The sequence below is a fragment of the Purpureocillium lilacinum genome (assembly GCF_023168085.1).
Source record: "Purpureocillium lilacinum CBS 284.36 DNA, scaffold_1, whole genome shotgun sequence".
Classification (NCBI taxonomy): Eukaryota; Fungi; Ascomycota; class Sordariomycetes; order Hypocreales; family Ophiocordycipitaceae; genus Purpureocillium; species Purpureocillium lilacinum.
Window position 1 is genome coordinate 5,208,687 of NW_027072111.1, and position 17,139 is coordinate 5,225,825.

At 60.7% G+C, this 17,139-nt stretch overlaps 5 protein-coding genes across 5 annotated transcripts; 2 read left to right on the forward strand and 3 right to left on the reverse strand.

Annotated features, from left to right (window-relative positions):
• Positions 1-3,324: 3,324 nt before the first annotated feature.
• PLICBS_001230 (glycosyl phosphatidyl inositol anchor synthesis) lies at positions 3,325-6,628 on the reverse strand (the record flags this gene model as incomplete). The annotated part of the gene is made up of 6 exons (XM_018317719.2): positions 3,325-4,139; positions 4,218-4,326; positions 4,382-4,526; positions 4,584-4,771; positions 4,828-6,383; positions 6,451-6,628. The coding sequence occupies 6 exons, from the start codon at positions 6,626-6,628 to the stop codon at positions 3,325-3,327; spliced, it is 2,991 nt and encodes a 996-aa protein (XP_018183244.2).
• A 1,030-nt stretch (positions 6,629-7,658) lies between these two features.
• On the reverse strand, positions 7,659-9,140 carry PLICBS_001231 (uncharacterized protein; the record flags this gene model as incomplete). The annotated part of the gene is made up of 3 exons (XM_018317718.1): positions 7,659-7,873; positions 7,931-8,347; positions 8,405-9,140. 3 exons carry the CDS (start codon positions 9,138-9,140, stop codon positions 7,659-7,661), a joined length of 1,368 nt encoding a protein of 455 aa, XP_018183243.1.
• An 818-nt stretch (positions 9,141-9,958) lies between these two features.
• Positions 9,959-11,350, forward strand: PLICBS_001232 (uncharacterized protein; the record flags this gene model as incomplete). The annotated part of the gene is made up of 4 exons (XM_018317716.2): positions 9,959-9,985; positions 10,051-10,324; positions 10,386-10,758; positions 10,822-11,350. The coding sequence occupies 4 exons, from the start codon at positions 9,959-9,961 to the stop codon at positions 11,348-11,350; spliced, it is 1,203 nt and encodes a 400-aa protein (XP_018183241.1).
• A 1,538-nt stretch (positions 11,351-12,888) lies between these two features.
• PLICBS_001233 (cystathionine beta-lyase) lies at positions 12,889-14,398 on the forward strand (the record flags this gene model as incomplete). The annotated part of the gene is made up of 2 exons (XM_018317715.1): positions 12,889-14,235; positions 14,303-14,398. The coding sequence occupies 2 exons, from the start codon at positions 12,889-12,891 to the stop codon at positions 14,396-14,398; spliced, it is 1,443 nt and encodes a 480-aa protein (XP_018183240.1).
• Positions 14,399-15,084: 686 nt separating this feature from the next.
• On the reverse strand, positions 15,085-16,643 carry PLICBS_001234 (uncharacterized protein; the record flags this gene model as incomplete). Its single annotated transcript, XM_018317714.1, has 3 exons — positions 15,085-16,387; positions 16,461-16,540; positions 16,593-16,643. 3 exons carry the CDS (start codon positions 16,641-16,643, stop codon positions 15,085-15,087), a joined length of 1,434 nt encoding a protein of 477 aa, XP_018183239.1.
• Between the last annotated feature and the right edge of the window lie 496 nt (positions 16,644-17,139).

The window sequence follows — 17,139 nt, forward strand, 5'->3', positions numbered from 1 at the left end:
CTGGGAGTCGCGCGCACAAAGCATTCGTAATGAAGCACAGTAATACAGTGGCTGCACCGTGGGATGTACGTGATGGGCACCGGCTTCCCTTGGCACGGGGCTGTACGGGCCGCACGTAGTCCTAACGATATGGAAGGGATGTTCCTGGCCGGGGGGAGGGAAGCACCTGCTTCCAGGTTCTGCAGCGTGTGGCGTCCCGGGCGCCGCGTTGAGGCTGGCCGGAGAAGAACGGGCGGCGGACTTTTGTGTGTCAATCGACGCAATGGGGACGGCCACGGGTGTGGTGTGGTGTGGTGTCGGCGCAACAGATGCCGTGCTGTCCGCTGCGTGCCAGCGTGCGGGTTTCCAAAAACCCCGTACGGAGGACTCGCGCGTGTGCACGAGGGCGCCGCGACGCAACTCCGTCCGAAACGGATCGTCCTCTGTTGGAGTCGAGCGAGTCGTGCGCGCGTTGCGGGGTCTGGGGCTCCGTCCCGTGTGCTGGGTGGTGACAACCTGCACCCGTAATTGTGGTGCTTCTCGTTCGCCCGTTCTGTGACGCCAGGGTGGTGGGGGGCTTGGTCCCGCGGGTTGATTCAGTGCGTCCCCGAGTCGCTGAAACGCTCGACCGTTGGGTCCAGCGGGCTCCGGGCGTCCACCTTGGCCGCCTCTCTCCCAACTGGGCGGCGCTGCAGCGGGTGGCTGGGGTGTGGGCCGGCGGAGCGCAACCTGGAAGCCTCAACCTTGAAATGCCCGCTGACGGGAGCACAGGGAAACCCGTCAGGGTCGGGCCAGGTCGGTCTTGGTCGGTCTTCAACGCGCGCGGCGGGCGCTTATAACACTTGCCCCGGTGTGCTGTTCCGGGCTCTCTCCCCACCGAGTCCACTCGCGGGGTGGTACGGACCGACGATGCGACGATGCGATCCGATGCAATCCGGTGCGCTGCAGTGCGGTGCCGCTCCGCACGAGAGACGGCCGATGCCGGACTTGCCGGGGCCAACGGAGCAGAAGCCGTGGCGAACGGCAGGCCGCTTAAGCCTTTGGCAAGACGAGGCTTGCTGGTGAGGGGAGGCCTGGGCTCTCGAGATGGCCGTCTCTCCTCGTCACCAGATGACGGTTCAAGAGAGCAAACAGAGACGCCCGACTACCCACTACCACGATGGGCAGATGTCGGCAGTAGCAGGACGGGATGCTCGAACAGGGACGCTGAGTCGCAGTGCTACCACGTCTGGCACGGAGTCCTTGACAAAGACGTGAGCCCGTCATGCACAAATTCCAAACAGGCACGCGCGGCGTGGTGGTCTGAATAAATATAAAATAACACTGGACTCCCACATCGTTGCCACGAGGTTGTTTCCACCACCGGTGCTGACAAGACGCGACAGCCATGGAACAGATCGGAAACTAGTGAGCCTGGCGTCCTGTCTCGCCATCGAGCCGAGGCTCTCGATGTGGGCGACGAGCCATCCAGGGCCTCTGGTCGAGGTGAGGAAGCCACCCGTCAAGCTCCGTAGTCGCCCGAAGACGTCGTCTGTTTTCCCCGGCATCCCGGGGCTGCGGTCTGAGGTGGATGGCCAGGTCAGCGGTGGGATTCGATGGCAGTTGGTGGCCCGGAGAAGATGGATGCGGAGCCAGAGCAGAACTGGCCAGGGCGATTGGCCAAAGGCGCTCGCGTCATCCGGGGTAGGAAGCCCCCCTTGCTTGAAGCGCAGGCAGCGAACCTGGGGTACGTTGGTGGGTTGGTTGGTGAGTGCCCAGAAGTTTTCGCCCGCCCGGGGGGGGGGGGGGGGGGGGGGGGTTCACGGCGCGTGAAGAGGGGCGCCCGCTCGGCGGCGCCAGTCCTGGATGGATCCGATGCAGCCAGGCGGCGCTGGTGCTGCTGCGCACGGGCTTGGCTGGCTGCCCCGGTCCCAGGTCCCGTCAACCTAATAGTATTGAAAGGCGGCAGCTGCCCAGGTGCTTGTGCAGGCGCTGGTGGAGGTGCCCAGGTGGTGTGCAGACGAGAGCCGGTGGCCCCGGGGCCGCGTCTCGGGCATGGAACCTAGGTACCTCCGGGGAGGTGCCTCCACTGGCCCACGGCACACCTGGCAATCCGTCTGCTCCCCGGGCCTCTGGCACCTCACGGGCAGCTCCCCCCGGCCGGTCTGCAGGGGGCCACCTGCCCCGGCAGCATTGGAGCAATTTCCACCATCTGACCTGCGTGAGCCGGGCCCGGGTCGCATCCGACGCTGGAGATCGGGTCTTGGGCTGCTGCTATTATGTATTTACTGCACGGTCGAATCGAACCTTCAGTCATGGTTCCAGCCCAGTGAGGACGCACAGTATAAGCAGGTACCCTTGGCAATAGGCCAAACACTGCGCCTAAAGTGCCCACAACCCGCTGCTTCTGGATCGCCAGCCGTGGTCCGCAGCAGCTTGGCGGCTCACTGGCGGCGTCAGAAAGCAAAGCTGCGAGGCATGCGAGCCTGAAACCCGGCGGTCGGCGGTCCCGTTGTTTCCGCACCATGGCTTGCCCTGCTTGCCGGTGACGTGTACGGGCTGTGTGTTTGTTGTGGCGGCGGCACCGGCACCCCTTTCGTTGTGAGGAAGAAGGCTTTGCGGGCGGGCGACAATGTGAGGGCTCCAGTCCGGGCTTGCAGCACCTTCGACGTGCCATCTGTTGAATGCTCGCCTCCTGGCTCAACATGGCGCCCCGGCCGCCGGCCGCATTCGGGCCCATTTCCTCTCTCGGTGCAAGAGCCGGGGTGGGGGGTGCTGGTGCATGCGTCGGTCGGGCTCAGCGTCTCCCACCCCCGTGGTCGACGTCGGCCACCACCTATGCGGAGTGAACCAGACGGGAGGGGGACTCAAACTCACGCAACAGACAGGCCTACGGACAACACATCAAGCAGCACTTGCATGCGTGCCACGCGGGCAACATAGCCGTTGGCACCAACGAGCACCCAAATAAGGCACGTAGATGATGCGTACGCACGCAGCCAGGCCGCCAGTGGGCCGTCAAAGGCCCCCTTCTCGGTGCCTGTCAACGCCTTCAATACAAGCCCGTTCATCCACAGCATTGCTACCGGTCCACTCTTCAAGACGCCAGCCATTGTTGCCAAAAAAGCTTTTCCGTATTATGCACTACGTACGAGCAAGGTAGGTCGTGCGTCTGGGCGGGCACCTCACACCCGTGAGGGGCGTTGCGACTTGCCCCTGTACGAAAGGGTAAGAAGAAACGGGTCCTGGCATTTACGGGACGCGGGCCGCTCCTCCTCCGCAGCTTCCATCGTCCCGTCGGGTCTATATCTAAACGAGCCGCGCTCCATATCTATTCATGAGATGCCGCTTGGCCTGCAACGCTCGTCAGCCTTTCGCCGTCCCGTTGGTCGGCTTCCTGCCCGCCACTCTCTTTGTCCCGTGGCCGTTGCTCGCATCTGGCCTCACCCTCCGCGCTTCTTCGCCATCGCGACCCTCGTCCACCTCGATGCCGGCGATAAACATGGCGCTGACTGCCTCGAGGCCGGCCACAAACACGCACAGAAGACTGGCAATGGCAAAGTGGCTGATTGTCGACCCAATCTCCAGCCAAGACCCTTCGTCCTTGACCACCCAGAAGAAGTAGAGCGTCAACAAGTCGCTTGCCGCCATGACCACCATGAAGAGCGCCGACGGCGCCACCCCGAGCCGCTTGTTGAGCACCCCCAGGTTCGCAGAGATCAGCGCAAATGGTATCATGATCTTCAGGATCAGGAGCGCGCCCTGTGAGAAGGGGTCGAAGATGGGGATGAGACGCGTCACGCTCTCCAGGCTAAAGGACGAGACTGATGCCACATTGCCCGTGCTGAAAAACGCCGACTGCAGAAGCACCATGAAGAACAGCGCCACGCGCGCATCCGACAGCCTCAACGGCCTGTACTTGGGGCTCCCGACGCGGCCGCTGTCATGCCCTGACGCCGCTCCATTCATAAGGCTCGCCTTCGCAACCTGTGTCTCAACGGCGTACTCGAGCCGAACCCACAAGAGAAGCGTGATACTGAAGGCCACGTAGAACAGGCCCTCGTACGATATCGTCAAGATGACAAAGGTGGGCGCGCACGTCAGGAATATCACAGCTAGCCGATGCATGTAGTGAGTGCTGCTCTGCAGCCGATACGCCAGCGGCATGAACAGCGACACGACTACGTTTCTCGTCAGCACTGGCCCTCGCCCGCAACGGCGTAGGAGGCACGCAGTCAACATGGCGGAGGTGGATATACCTAGGACAGCCCATCCCACAATCTGATTGCCTACGGGTAGGCCCTGCTTCGCTTGCAGGCTCAAGGCGCTCGAGCGGGTCACAAACATGGCCAGCGGCACCAGACCAACCTGCCGGGCAAGCTGTCAGCTTCCATCATGCACATCATCGAGGGGTCCGCCATACCTGCGCGCCTATTATTGTGCGCCTGATTGTGTCATCTGTCTTGGGAGCTGTCGTTGTCGGTTGGCTTCTGAAGTCGGACAAGATGTGGCTCTCGAAAGCTAGGTACAGAACGCCCAGGGCCGTCATGGCTGTTCCACCAACAAGACTGTGGATCCCCATGTTAGTACGGCCTGCGGCGCAAAGAGAGCGCTTCTTGACATACATCAGGGTGACGTTTTCTGCCTTCATAGCAGGGAGCAAAGTGAAAATGCTCATAATCAGACAAGAAACGATCCATGCAAGGCTCAACCCCGCGTGCTTCCGCAGAAATAAGACGCCGTATGTTGCCGGCCACGTCGCCGCCAGGATGAAAATCCCCGTGAGGATTTCGCGATAGATGTAGCTGAGCGCCTGTGCTGCGTCAGATGCTGGAACCAGGTCGGAGTAAGTACACTTGCAAGACCTACCAAGCACTGAACAATGGCCACGGATAGCACCGCATGCCCTACCAATGTTGCCACGGCTCCTGCCGATGCGATATGCCCGAAAAGGGCTTTGCGGCCCAAGATCAAGCTGTCTCGGTGTGCGTATACCTCTTCCCAGAAGACAACAGGGAAGAATGCGTATGCGTAGTAGGTCAACGGCGATTTGGAGACCAGGAATGAAGCGTACAGCGCGACGAGAATGGACGAAAATGCGGCCAAGCCACCGGCTGTGCGCTTGGGCGCTATGCTCTCGTGCAAAACAAAGGTGTCGATGACGCTGGTGATGGCATATGCCATCCAGCCGAGATACCCAACAGTGATGAGAGCGCGCAGAAACAGCCAGTCGTAGGTCTGCAGGTAACGGAGGCCCTCCAACGCGATGCCGATAAGCGCGTCCGATTCTTCAATGGCTTCTTCGTACTTGCCGGCCGCAATAAGCCCCTGAATGGCCGAGACGCGTTGATCGGGCGAGACGCCGTCGTCACCCAGGAAGGGATACGGTCTGAATCGCAGCTCCGTCTCCTTCTTCTTCTCCTCTTTAACGCGGTACATCTCCAAGATACCCTGGGCGTTGACCAGCAAGGCTTGTGCCTTTTCGCGAGTACTGGCGGACAGGTACGAGAGCGGAAGCTGGCCCACAGAGTTTGCGGGAAACTCGGTTCCAATCAAGTAGGACATGAGAGCCGCGACGTCGGCTTGGGCGACGTCGTTCCTCCGCACCTGATCCAAGCCCCAACTGGAGGAGTAGTCGTCGTGGCCGGGAGCAACTGACCCGGAATGCAGCTCGGGACGCGCGACGCCAGCACCCCACGAAATCAGGGGCGTGCGTGTGTTGTCTGGATGGCCGTCGCCGTGACTACCCCAGTCGCTCATCCCGTGATCGGCGGTGAAGACAAAGGCCGTCCGGTCGTCGGCGTAGAACTTCTGGATCAACTCGGTCACCTCCTTGACCCCTTGGTCGACGACTTTGATGTTGTGGAGATATTCTTTCGAGTATGGACGATAGGAGTGTCCGGTCGTGTCGAGCCCGAGCAGGTGAAGGAAAAAGACGTTTTTGTCCTGACGGAGGGCTTTACCAAGGGTTTGGTTGGTGGCCGCCTCAGCGAAGAAGGCCTTGACGTGGTCAAAGACCCAGTAGTCTAGTCGCGTTGCGTCTTGGGAGAAGTCTTCGAATTCAGGCTCGTATGTGACGGCGTCCACACGGCCAGGGACGGCGCCGCGCTCGAACATGGGCAGGATGTCAGGGCTGCCCCAGCTCCACGTGTGGCGGCTGCGGTTGAAGACACTGTCAAAGTCGACAGGGTTCAGCTTCCAGCCTGTCGCGACGGCAGAGACATCTTCGTAGAGGCCAGCAATCAAGGCGACATGGCCGGGACGCGACTCGGTGGGGACGCGGGTGTGGGATACGCCAAACGTTCCCTCGGACAGGACGCGGGAACGCAAGAAGGGCGCGAGGGGGCGCGGGACGAGGTCTTGATCCGACTCAGGGTACGGCTCGGGGAAGGACTGAAATGCCTTGTCTGCGCGCAATCCATCGCCTAGTGAAGTAGCCATTCGTTAGCGAAAGAAGCCTCGAGGGCGAGTAACGAAGAGCACGTGTCGTACCGACGAAGAGCACAAGGCGATCTGCTGGGGGCTTGGCCGGCGCAGGGCGGTCCACGGCGAACAATCGCATGCCCGACACAATCGGACTGACGAAGTAAATGTCGAATATGGAGAAGATGTAGACGAGGTGGAAGACGATGGCCGTGGCCAGGAAGGCAAAACGAGTGACTGCGGCCATGGCGACGCGTTGGGGCGTGGCCTGCGGCGGCGACAGCAAAGAGATTGACGGCGAGTCCTATCCGTGGAATTTCAGTGCGGCCTCATGATATACCGTGCTGGCCTCGGGATGCGTGGGGCAAGACGAGTCGGATGTCGAGGCGTTGGATCCCCCAAGCCAGCACTGGATTTCTCGGAGTTGAACGGCAAACCAAAGTTCTGAGAGCGTTGCCTGGCAGACCCTAGCAGTAATTAGGGGCGGCGGGAGAAGTGGCCGTCAGGGTTCCCTGATCGGATCGGCCGCGAGCACGAAGTAGCGGCAGAGTACCGGTACTTGAATGCCAGCCATTCGTCCAGTGAGCGGCCGCAGCAATTCCACGCCGCTGAACGACCTCAAGCGTACTAGAGGTACGGACTGAGGTTGGGGGGCCCCGTGCTGGTTGACGCAACACGTGGCAGGGACGGGACCGTGCCGTTGGCGGGAGCGCTGGGTATCCAATACCTTTGGCGACTTGCCGCGAATGCCTGGCTGGGCCAATTAGCGCCTAGAAGGGCCTCCGTCGCGTCATCCCCACGACGCGCTGCTGTAGCCACTTTTCGACGAAACGCTCGCTGCCTTTCCATGGTCGTACATAATTGACGCTCCTAGCAATCCGTGGGCTTTCATCGCAGCCTCAACATCGGATGCCACGACAGTGTCATCAGTGTGTACGGTATTTAGGTACCTAGGGCATCCATCGCAAAAGGCAGGACGACATCACGACTTCTTTCCGAGGGAAGTGTGCGCTTGCGGTCCGCTGCGGCAGACAGGTTCAGTGATTCAGCACAGAACAGCCGGCCGCGAAGGGCTGCATCCTTCATTTGCGCCTAGTAGCTGCGGGCAAAACCGTCGCCAACACGCTGGCTCACGAGTCTGCTGGCTGTCGGGAATAGAGGGTATCAACAAAACATGAATGCACTGCCCACAGCCTCGCTCGCCATGCCAATGCGCGGGGCCGATTGCCATCTCCCAACGTCACTTATCCGCGTCCGCCTCTGCATCGTCCAGGTTTCTAATCCACCCGCTCCGTCAGAGATTTGGTGACTCGGCTGTAAAACTTGGAGGCGTGCGGCCTGGGAAACGTAATTTCCTCCCTCAGGTAGTCCGGGAGCATCTCTATCAGCTCGCCGTCACGGTCTTTGTCCAGCTGCGGTTTGTATGTGAACTGGACGTCTTCGTAGCTGTCGCCTCCATCGGCGCGCTCCAATGCCAGCTTGAAATGCAGGGCTGCAGGACCTGTCAGAGTCTGCGCTTTCCCACCTTGTCAAGGGGTGTGAGACTTACTTCCGTTCCGGCCCGTCTGAATGCAGTCGAACATGTCTTCCTCGTCTCCCTGCCTCAGACCCCTCACGATCAGGCCCGTTAGGTCTCCATAGAGATCCTCCTTGGCTTGCGCTGCCTGGAGGGCATGCAGCGCCTCGGACTGTGCAGTTCTACTGGCCGCAGTCCCGCCCTTGAGTGCACTTCCCGGGGCCTTGTTATGCGCCTCTGCACTCCTGCTCGCGGCCAGCTTTGTGGACAGTGTTTTTATCTCGGTCCGCGCCGCCGTCAGGGACGCCGTCAGCTCATCCACGCGGATCTGGAGCGTCTCTGCATGGTTCTCGCTTTGTCTGAGCTCCTGCCGTACCCTCTCGCCCTCCTGAGCGAGAGCAATCTGCGACGCCAGCTCCGCTTGAAGCTGAGCTATGAGCTCGTTTGAGCCTAAAGTTCACCATTGTTAGCAGCCACATCGACCCAAGCAGGTTGCGCTTGTCTTACCTGCAATATTCTCGTCGGCCTGCCGCTTCAGGTGCTCAAAGTTGCGCTCGGCTGCCTTGACCCCGACGTCCTTCAAGTCCCTGTATCGCGTCTCCAGATGTTCGTATTTCCGCGTCAGGTTGCCGAGGCGGCGCCTCAGCGACACGTCTTCTACGCCGCCATCAGCGACGGAGTTGCTCTCGTCCATACCATCGTCCAGATCCCGATCATCGGCGAGCAGCTGCGACTCCTCGGCATCGACCTGCATGGACTCCGGTGTTGGTTGAGTCTCTGCAATCTCTTCGAAGTCGGCCTGACCTGGCTTCTCCGTAGCCACCTCAGTTCCCGCACTTTTGCGCTTTCCAGACCCTTTCGGGCGTCCGCGAGTCGCTTTTGGAACCACCGGTTCGCCGCCCTGCTCGTCGAGCCCTAGTTCTGTCTTCGCGTTGTTCTGCGACCCCTTCTTGGCACCGTTTCCAGTACCACGCACGAAGGAGGTGTTGCTCTTGTCCGCCAGTGCCTGCCTAGGCGGCCCGGAGGCTGAGACGACTGCTTTGCCGCCAGCCCGACGTGTGGCGGCTTGCGGGACGGGCTTTGAGACTTTGTTTGCCGTACTGGGGGGCCGGCCGCGGGGTCTCTTGGTAGCTGCTGCCATTTTCGCCACCGCTGTGATGGCTTGGATGTCGTCGAAGTCCGGCTCCGAGTCCGACGCGACCAAGCCAGCCAGACTGCTGGCGGTTCTTGCGCGAGGGGCCATTGCGTCCCCGGTGTCGTTGCGCGATCCCACGCGTTGAGAGTGGGCTTCGTGGGAAGCCACTGGGAGATGAGGGTCCAAGAAAAGGCGTCCTGCAGGTGTCGCTCGTGGGTGCGGATGTCTTCGGGATGGTGGACTGAGAACGGTTTCGGCGTCGCGATCGCTGGACTGCGTAACAAGACGGCTGGGGATGGTTTGCGGCGACAAGTGCTTGCCCATTTCCATTTTGGGCTGCATGTAAACAAAGACGGGCGGGACGGTAGGGTGGCAGGATGTCTTACGTAAGTCACCCCAGGGCCTTCCACGAGAGGCCGAGGATCTTCCATTCGTCGGTCGGTTTTCGGCTCGTCACACTGCGACATGCACCTGTGAAGCATGGAATGTTGTCATAACCTTGCAACCAACTCTCTTCCGATATCCTCGCCGAAGAGAAGCCATTTCGCGCCATCGCCACGGCCATTCTCTCCCATGCTGCAACAGTCAACCACAACGAATTCAAGGCTTCCGGCAAAGTGCAAAGACTGTTCCAGCATTGGCTGTCTGGTCTGACCTACCGCCTCTCGTACCTCAGCCGTACCCATCTGGCGGGTGCTCCTGACGCCCCTGGCAACCGACCTCACGACAGCTAAACGAGCCAGTTCCTCTCCCTCGTCTCCACCTCTGGCTACGATTGCTGCCTCTTGCTGTCACACCGTAATTGACCGAGGCGTTGCCTCGCGCTCAACTTTGCGTCGGCAAGCTGCCTGATGCCCGACCAGTCAGCCCCGTGGCTGCGCTGGCTTGTCGGCATGGGGGAACGACGGAAACTTGGCGATGTCGCCATGGATGTGTTGCTCTTTGCGGGCATGGTACGGGAGCCTCCCTTTCCTACCTTGAGAGCGTACGGTCTCTTGCTAAAGTCGCCACCACTCAGATGACAGCCGGACTGTACGTGGCCCGAAACTTCCTCAACCCTATATTAAGCAACCTAGCCGACCCGGACAAGGAGAAGCACGAGCAGGCGCGGCGCCAAGCCAAGGCACATTTGGAACGACTGAACCGCCAGCGAAGCCTAGAACAAGATGAAGACGAGGAGGTTGGCGGCTCAAGGAGAGGGCCGCGCGCCGAGGAGCTGGTTCTCAACGAGTATGAGAACCTGATCGCGTTGGAGATGGTGGCGCCTCAGGACATCCACGTCGGGTTTGACGGTGAGTCGGCTATGAGGAGGCCCACGACACTAGTCATATATCTAACCTGGTGATGGAACAGATATTGGTGGGCTTGAGCCGATCATCGAGGAGCTCAAGGAGTCCGTTATCTACCCGCTAACGATGCCTCATCTCTACTCACATGCTGCGCCGCTGCTCTCAGCGCCGTCAGGAGTTCTCTTGTTCGGCCCCCCGGGATGCGGCAAGACAATGCTCGCCAAGGCCTTGGCTCACGAAAGCGGTGCCTCGTTCATCAACCTGCACATATCGACCATGACGGAGAAGTGGTACGGCGACTCCAACAAGATTGTGCGTGCTGTGTTCTCGCTGGCTCGCAAGATGCAGCCCGCCATCATCTTTATTGACGAGATCGATGCGGTGCTGGGCACACGACGCAGCGGTGAGCATGAAGCCAGCGGCATGGTCAAGGCTGAGTATGCGAGCCCCCGATCTGATGAGAAGTGCAGGATGACATGACTGACTCGACGGGACAATAGGTTCATGACCCTGTGGGACGGCCTCACGTCGGCGAACGCGTCGGGCCTGCCGGCGCAAATCGTTGTTCTAGGTGCAACAAACCGTATTCACGATATCGATGAGGCCATCCTCAGGCGCATGCCCAAAAAGTTCCCGGTGCCACTGCCGGGCCAGGAGCAGCGGCGCCGGATCCTGCAGCTTATCCTGCAGGACACGAAGACAGACCCGGAGGATTTCGATGTCGACTACGTGGCCAAAATCACGGCGGGCATGTCGGGAAGCGACATCAAGGAGGCGTGTCGGGACGCGGCCATGGCACCCGTGCGGGAGTACATGCGACAGCACCGTGCAGAAGGCCGGCGCATGGCAGCCGTAGACGCGTCGCAGATTCGTGGCGTCAGGACAGATGACTTTTACGGCCGACGAAGTGGACAGCCACCGACTCGCGCACTAGGTGCGAAGAAGCCATCACAGGCAAAGTCGATGGGGAAGGGCTCGAGCGATGAGTACGAAGACGTGGACGAGCCGGTTGCTGAGGAGCAGGACTAGACGTGGCAAGCACGCAGGGAGAGAGGAGAGGCCTTGGATACCTAGCTAGGGGGGAACACATTTCTTGTACATGTACGCATGACATCTCGCGCTCACAGACCACCTACCTACCACACGCTACAGTACAGTGCAGTGGTCGAGAGTATTGGATTCAAGAGTACTGTTCAGTAATGTACCACGGCGGGTTGTGTCTGTTGTTGCTGGATCGCCGGCCATCGCGGCACAGAGGCCGTGTCGTCGACATTGCCGTGCACACCGACGGTGCGCTTGTTGGTCTCGGATGCCCGTGGCGGTTGGGGGCGAGCGCGGCCGGCTCCCGTTGGCAATCACGTCATTTTCATGGGGCCTACGTTGTTGTGTCGGGTCGTTTGCTAACCATATACCTGTTGAAATGTGTGGCTGCCGGCGTCGCCCAAGGTGTCTCCCTATGCTGGCAGACCAACCCAACCAGCGGGTGACCAGAGGCAGTGTCCGAAGACGGCGCGGCGCCTTGGGCGGGCGAGACCAGCTTGCAGCTCCAATGCTGGCGCGAGACCCAGGAACCCAGTCTGCGTCTCGGGGCTGGGCCTCGCTCCCTCCAGTGCGTTCCGCGGCATCAGGGCCTTGTCAATCGGCCAAACGCCCTTGGGCAATGCTCTGGAGGACTCTCGTCTGCCTATGGACGGTGGCATGGCATGACGAGACCGGCCAGCTGCACAAAGACTTGAATCATTTTCTCCTGGCAAGCGCCGGTAACCGCTGCAGCTGACCCGAAGGCCGCGCGCGTCACGCAATCCATTCATCCCTGCCCGGGGCGGTGGGAACGCGGAGGAGGCGGTGGCCCCTGCCCTCCAGGGCTCCAGCCTGGCTCCCACCATGCGTAGGTAGTACCTGCCCAGGTGCGCTCCAGCGGTACGGCCGGTGGGCCAAAGGAAGGTTAGGTATCCGTACTTCGTGGGCAGTCACGGCATTGGCGCACAGCGAGGTACCCCAGACTCGACGCGCCTTCTCCTCCCCACCTCAGCAGCCAGCAGCCCACCCACACTGGCAGTCCTGTCCGAGATGGCTCCCGCCCATGTCCTTCCATTGGAACGAACCTTCCATTTAGTTCAAGGCGCTTGCGAACCGGGAGCCGGTGCGGCGCCCGCCATTGCGACACCGCTGGGGTCGGCGCTGGCCCCTCCGCTCAGAGCCCGGGCTCCCACCCGCTGTCGCCGACCCTTGATTGGCATGCAGTCAGTGGACTTTGGCAGGTGCCCGCCGCACCGCATAACGGCACCGGTCCTGTCGCGCACCTTCCCAGAGTCAGTCGGTCACACCTCGCAAGCAACTTTTCGTTGCCCACCTCTTCTTGTCTTGCATTGCATCTTGACAGCTGCCGACCTTCATCTTCATCTTGCTCCGCACAACCTCTGAGCCATCAACCCTACAGCCACGCTGCCTCTTCCCTCCTCTGCATCGATCCTATCAACACGCCTCGTGTACGGATCCCCGCCTCATCCTCGAATCCTGACGCAGCCCGGTACCGGCAGTCCGTTCTGCCCTCCTCTTCCGGCACCATGGTGTCGCCGCCTCTCCCCCCCGGCAGCAACAGCGCCGCCGCCGCCGCCGCCACGACGTCGGCGTCATCCGCTTCTCCTTCGCCATCTTCCTCCTCCGCTGCCTCCGCTTCCGCCGGCAAAATGGGCGGCACGAGCGCCAACCCCTTGAAGCGAGTCGATCTCGATGGCCACGACCTCCCCCCTTCTCCCGCGCCTTCTAGCCCTCGCAACGGTCGCCGGCGCTACGCTCTCGCGACCGAACTGGTTTACACCGAGGGCAAGGACCAATACGGCGCCTCCAGCATCCCCATCTACCAGTCTGCCACGTTCAAGCAGACTTCGGCCAACGGCGGCCAGCAAGAGTTCGATTACACGCGGTCTGGCAATCCCACTCGTACTCATCTCGAGAGGCATCTCGCCAAAATCATGAACGCCAACCGCGCTTTGGCCGTCAGCTCCGGCATGGGTGCCCTCGATGTCATCACCCGCCTCCTTCGACCAGGCGATGAAGTAATCACGGGCGACGACCTATACGGCGGCACCCATCGCCTGCTCACGTACATGGCGACCAACCAAGGTATCATCGTCCACCATGTCGACACGACCAATCCCGAGTCTGTTGCCAGCCGCATCTCGGAGAAGACGGCCATGGTTCTGCTTGAGACACCGACCAACCCCCTCATCAAGATTGTCGATTTGTCGTCTATCGCCCGCATGGCCCACGATGCCAACTCCAAGGCATTGGTTGTCGTCGACAATACCATGCTGTCCCCCATGCTGTGCAACCCTCTGGATCTCGGCGCAGACATTGTATACGAGTCCGGCACCAAGTATCTCTCGGGCCACCATGACATCATGGCCGGCGTCATTGCCTGCAATGACGCTTCCGTCGGCGACAAGCTATTCTTCACCATCAATTCCACTGGCTGCGGGCTCTCCCCCAACGACTCGTTCCTCCTCATGAGGGGCGTCAAGACCCTTGCCATTCGCATGGAGAAGCAGCAGGCCAACGCCCAGGCTATTGCTGAGTTTCTTGAGTCTCGTGGCTTCCGCGTCCGGTATCCCGGCCTCAAGTCTCACCCTCAGTACGATTTGCACTGGTCCATCGCTCGAGGAGCGGGCGCGGTGCTTTCCTTTGAGACCGGAGATGCGACGGTATCGCAGCGAATCGTGGAAGCAGCTCGGCTGTGGGCAATCAGCGTTAGCTTCGGATGTGTTAACAGCCTTATCAGCATGCCTTGCCAGATGAGTCACGCGAGCATAGACGCCAAGACGAGAAGGGAGCGCCAGATGCCTGAGGACATTATAAGGCTCTGTGTCGGAATCGAGGATGCAAATGACTTGATCGAAGATCTTTCTCGCGCGGTAAGCAGCCTGACTCGGATAGCCGACATTGCGAGGTGATGGGCATCGGACTGACCACGTTGAACAGCTAGTGCAAGCGGGCGCTGTGACAGTCACGCTCGACGGATTCCATGCCACCGGCGCCGCCGAAGAGTTGGGTAAGACACCTTTAACGGTGGATTAATCCGTCGGAACTTGAGACACCCCGCCTTGCCGACAACAGCGCAAAGCCTGTCAACGCCGTGTGCTGAGAGCAGTTGCACTGCCACGAGGCGTACATGTTGGATCGGCTTGCTTGTGGGGCTGGGGCCTTCATGAACAAGTATTGACATTTGTCTACGACCACGTGTGCGATCGGCGGGGAAGGCCGGCTGCACATTAGGCATTGAATCCAACCTCGCGGCGCACATGGGCCGTAGGGGGGGCGCTGCCACCGGACCCCTTGGCCCTGCTGTTGCGGAGTCGCTTATGACCGAAGAGTCGTTTCGAGAGTACGAACAAGACATGCACCTGGCAAGTCTTGAATGGTAGCGCGCGGACCGGACCGGATCGATGGGAAGAAAGTGGATTCACAGTCAGGGTAAGAGAAAGGCTGCCCAGCGGTGCCGGCATGGGTGCAAGAGGAGCAGTCGAGCTTGGGGCATAATGTCACGAGGCCGTTAAAAGAATGGCTGGGCAAGGCATATTTCAGACACAATTACGCCTTCGATGTTTTATGCTGGAACAACAATAGAGAACTCCATTGTACAATCACATACCCAAATGCCCTTGCTGTGAAAACGATGCAATACCACCCTGAGCAGAAGAAGCCGGCCGTGACCAAGCAGGGCTGTCAGACATGCCGCGAAATCGAGCCACGACGTGTCCGGCTCAAGACATGTCGAATCGATCAGGCAACAGGACTGGCGCAACCAAAGTCCAGATGTACAAGCCGTGACACAGCCAGGCGCTCACAATCTTGACCCAGCTGGCAGCATACGTCCGGCCGACTGTCGCAAAGTCACCTCCGTTCTCCTCTTCATTGTACTGGAGAGTCAGGAGAGTCGAGACCCAAGCCGTCGCGAGGAAGAAGATGATGTGGAACATGGTGTAGTTGTACTGGGTACGGTTTCGTTCGTCATCGTGCGCTGCATCAACGCCAGCGTCGCTTTCGTCGTCGGACAGAAGCGCGTCAGCGGGAAGGCTGCCTTCCTCAACTGCCCGGCGCAGGGCCTCGGCACGCATCTCGCGCCGGGCGCTGGGCTGTTGAGTGACCAGGTCGTGCTCGTCCTCGTCCGGAAGTCGGATGCCGTGGGATGAGCCGCCAAGCCCGAGGCTCTGCGTGGCAGCGCGAGTCGTGGTGTATGCAACGGTGAGCATGGTGACAATGGCGCCGATGACAACCGAAGTGGTTCTGGTGCCTTGGGCCCGGAGGAGCGGGTTGCATTGCTTGTCGTCAGGCTCGGTTGAGACGGCCGACATGGTGAGATATGTGCAATAGACGGCGACCATTGCTGCCTGCGCGAGGCCCGCGCGAGGGTTGTACTCCTGGACGGTGGGGTTGACGGATATGAATGATATGGCCAGCCAGAGGATGAGGTTGATGGTGATGACGGCCTGGTTCATGGCGCAGTCGCCGACAGCGAAAAAGGCATACTGCACGGCCGTCATTGCAAACGAGGCCAGGTACATGGACAGGGTGGAGCCGATGAGGATGAAGCGCCAGAGTCTTGAGTCGGTGTCCTCGATCTGGGCAAGGCAATACTCGGCCCAGGTATGGGCAAGATCGACGAGGAGAACGAGGCCGAGGATGAGGAAGAGCATGGCGCAAATGAAGGAAACGTAGTTGCCGTAGACCATGAAGAACCTATCAGGAATGAGAAAGGCCATGACGATCAAGGCCAGCCAGGCAATGATCTTGGGGCCCCAATATCCGTTTTGAATGGCTGCGCGCGGACTCTTGGAGGAGCTGACGCCGAACAGCAAGCCGGCCAGGACCAGGTGGAAGAGACCGAGGGCGAAGTTGATTCTGTGCACGGCCAGCCAGCCATAGCATTGGCCATTGGGGCAGTTGATCTTGACGTAGTCGAGGGTGAGGTGCTGCAGCTTCTCAATGGCCCAGGGCGTGAGCATGACCCATGCGAGAATGGAGTTGACGAGCAGAAGTAGGGCGTATGCGATACGGGTAGCGACGCTGCATTGCCAGGTCAGAGGCCATTTCTTTGCCTGCCTTGTGCTATGGCGCACGGCCAGAGGACAGGACATACCTGTTGCCGCACTTGCCGCAAGCACTGCAGACCATGGAGCAAGTCGCAGCGCCGCAGCAGCTGGCGGCAAAGGACACGAGCTGTTGGCGGTTAGCGGAGGCCCTGGTCGCGTGGCCACGGCGGTGGACGCACCGTTCCCATGCTGGGCACAGCCAGCATCGGGAGCGACAGCAACGCGCCCATGGTGCCGGTCGCGCGCGGTGCCGGGGAGGTAGGTTCGCGGGCCCAACGACGGGATGCCCGTTCCGGTCAGTCGCAAGACGGTCGAGAGTCGCGAACACGGCCGCCTATGGCGCTGTTCCGTATGTTCCGTAGGATAGGCCGCGGGGCGTACGGTCAGAAGAGGGGCCGTGGGTATGTCGCAGATGCCGACGATGCAGGTCGTGTGATGGTCTGTCGTCGGGCTGGGAGTGTCAAGGCGGTCGGTCGGTCGTGTGGTGGTGACGACTGCGTTGCTGCGCGGGCGGAGGCGTTGTGGGGGGGGGGGGGGGGGGGGGGGCCTTGAGTAGTTACCTTATGTAATGGTTGCCGCTGTTGGACCGCGGAGGGAGGCAGTGCCCAGTGCTAAGGAACGGTTCTTCAGGCCAGGCCAGGTACCTAAGGTACTGTACCCGTGACCACTTCAACCCCCCGCCCCCTCCCCCCCAAAATTCGTGTCCTTGTTCCCGGTACCCGCCGC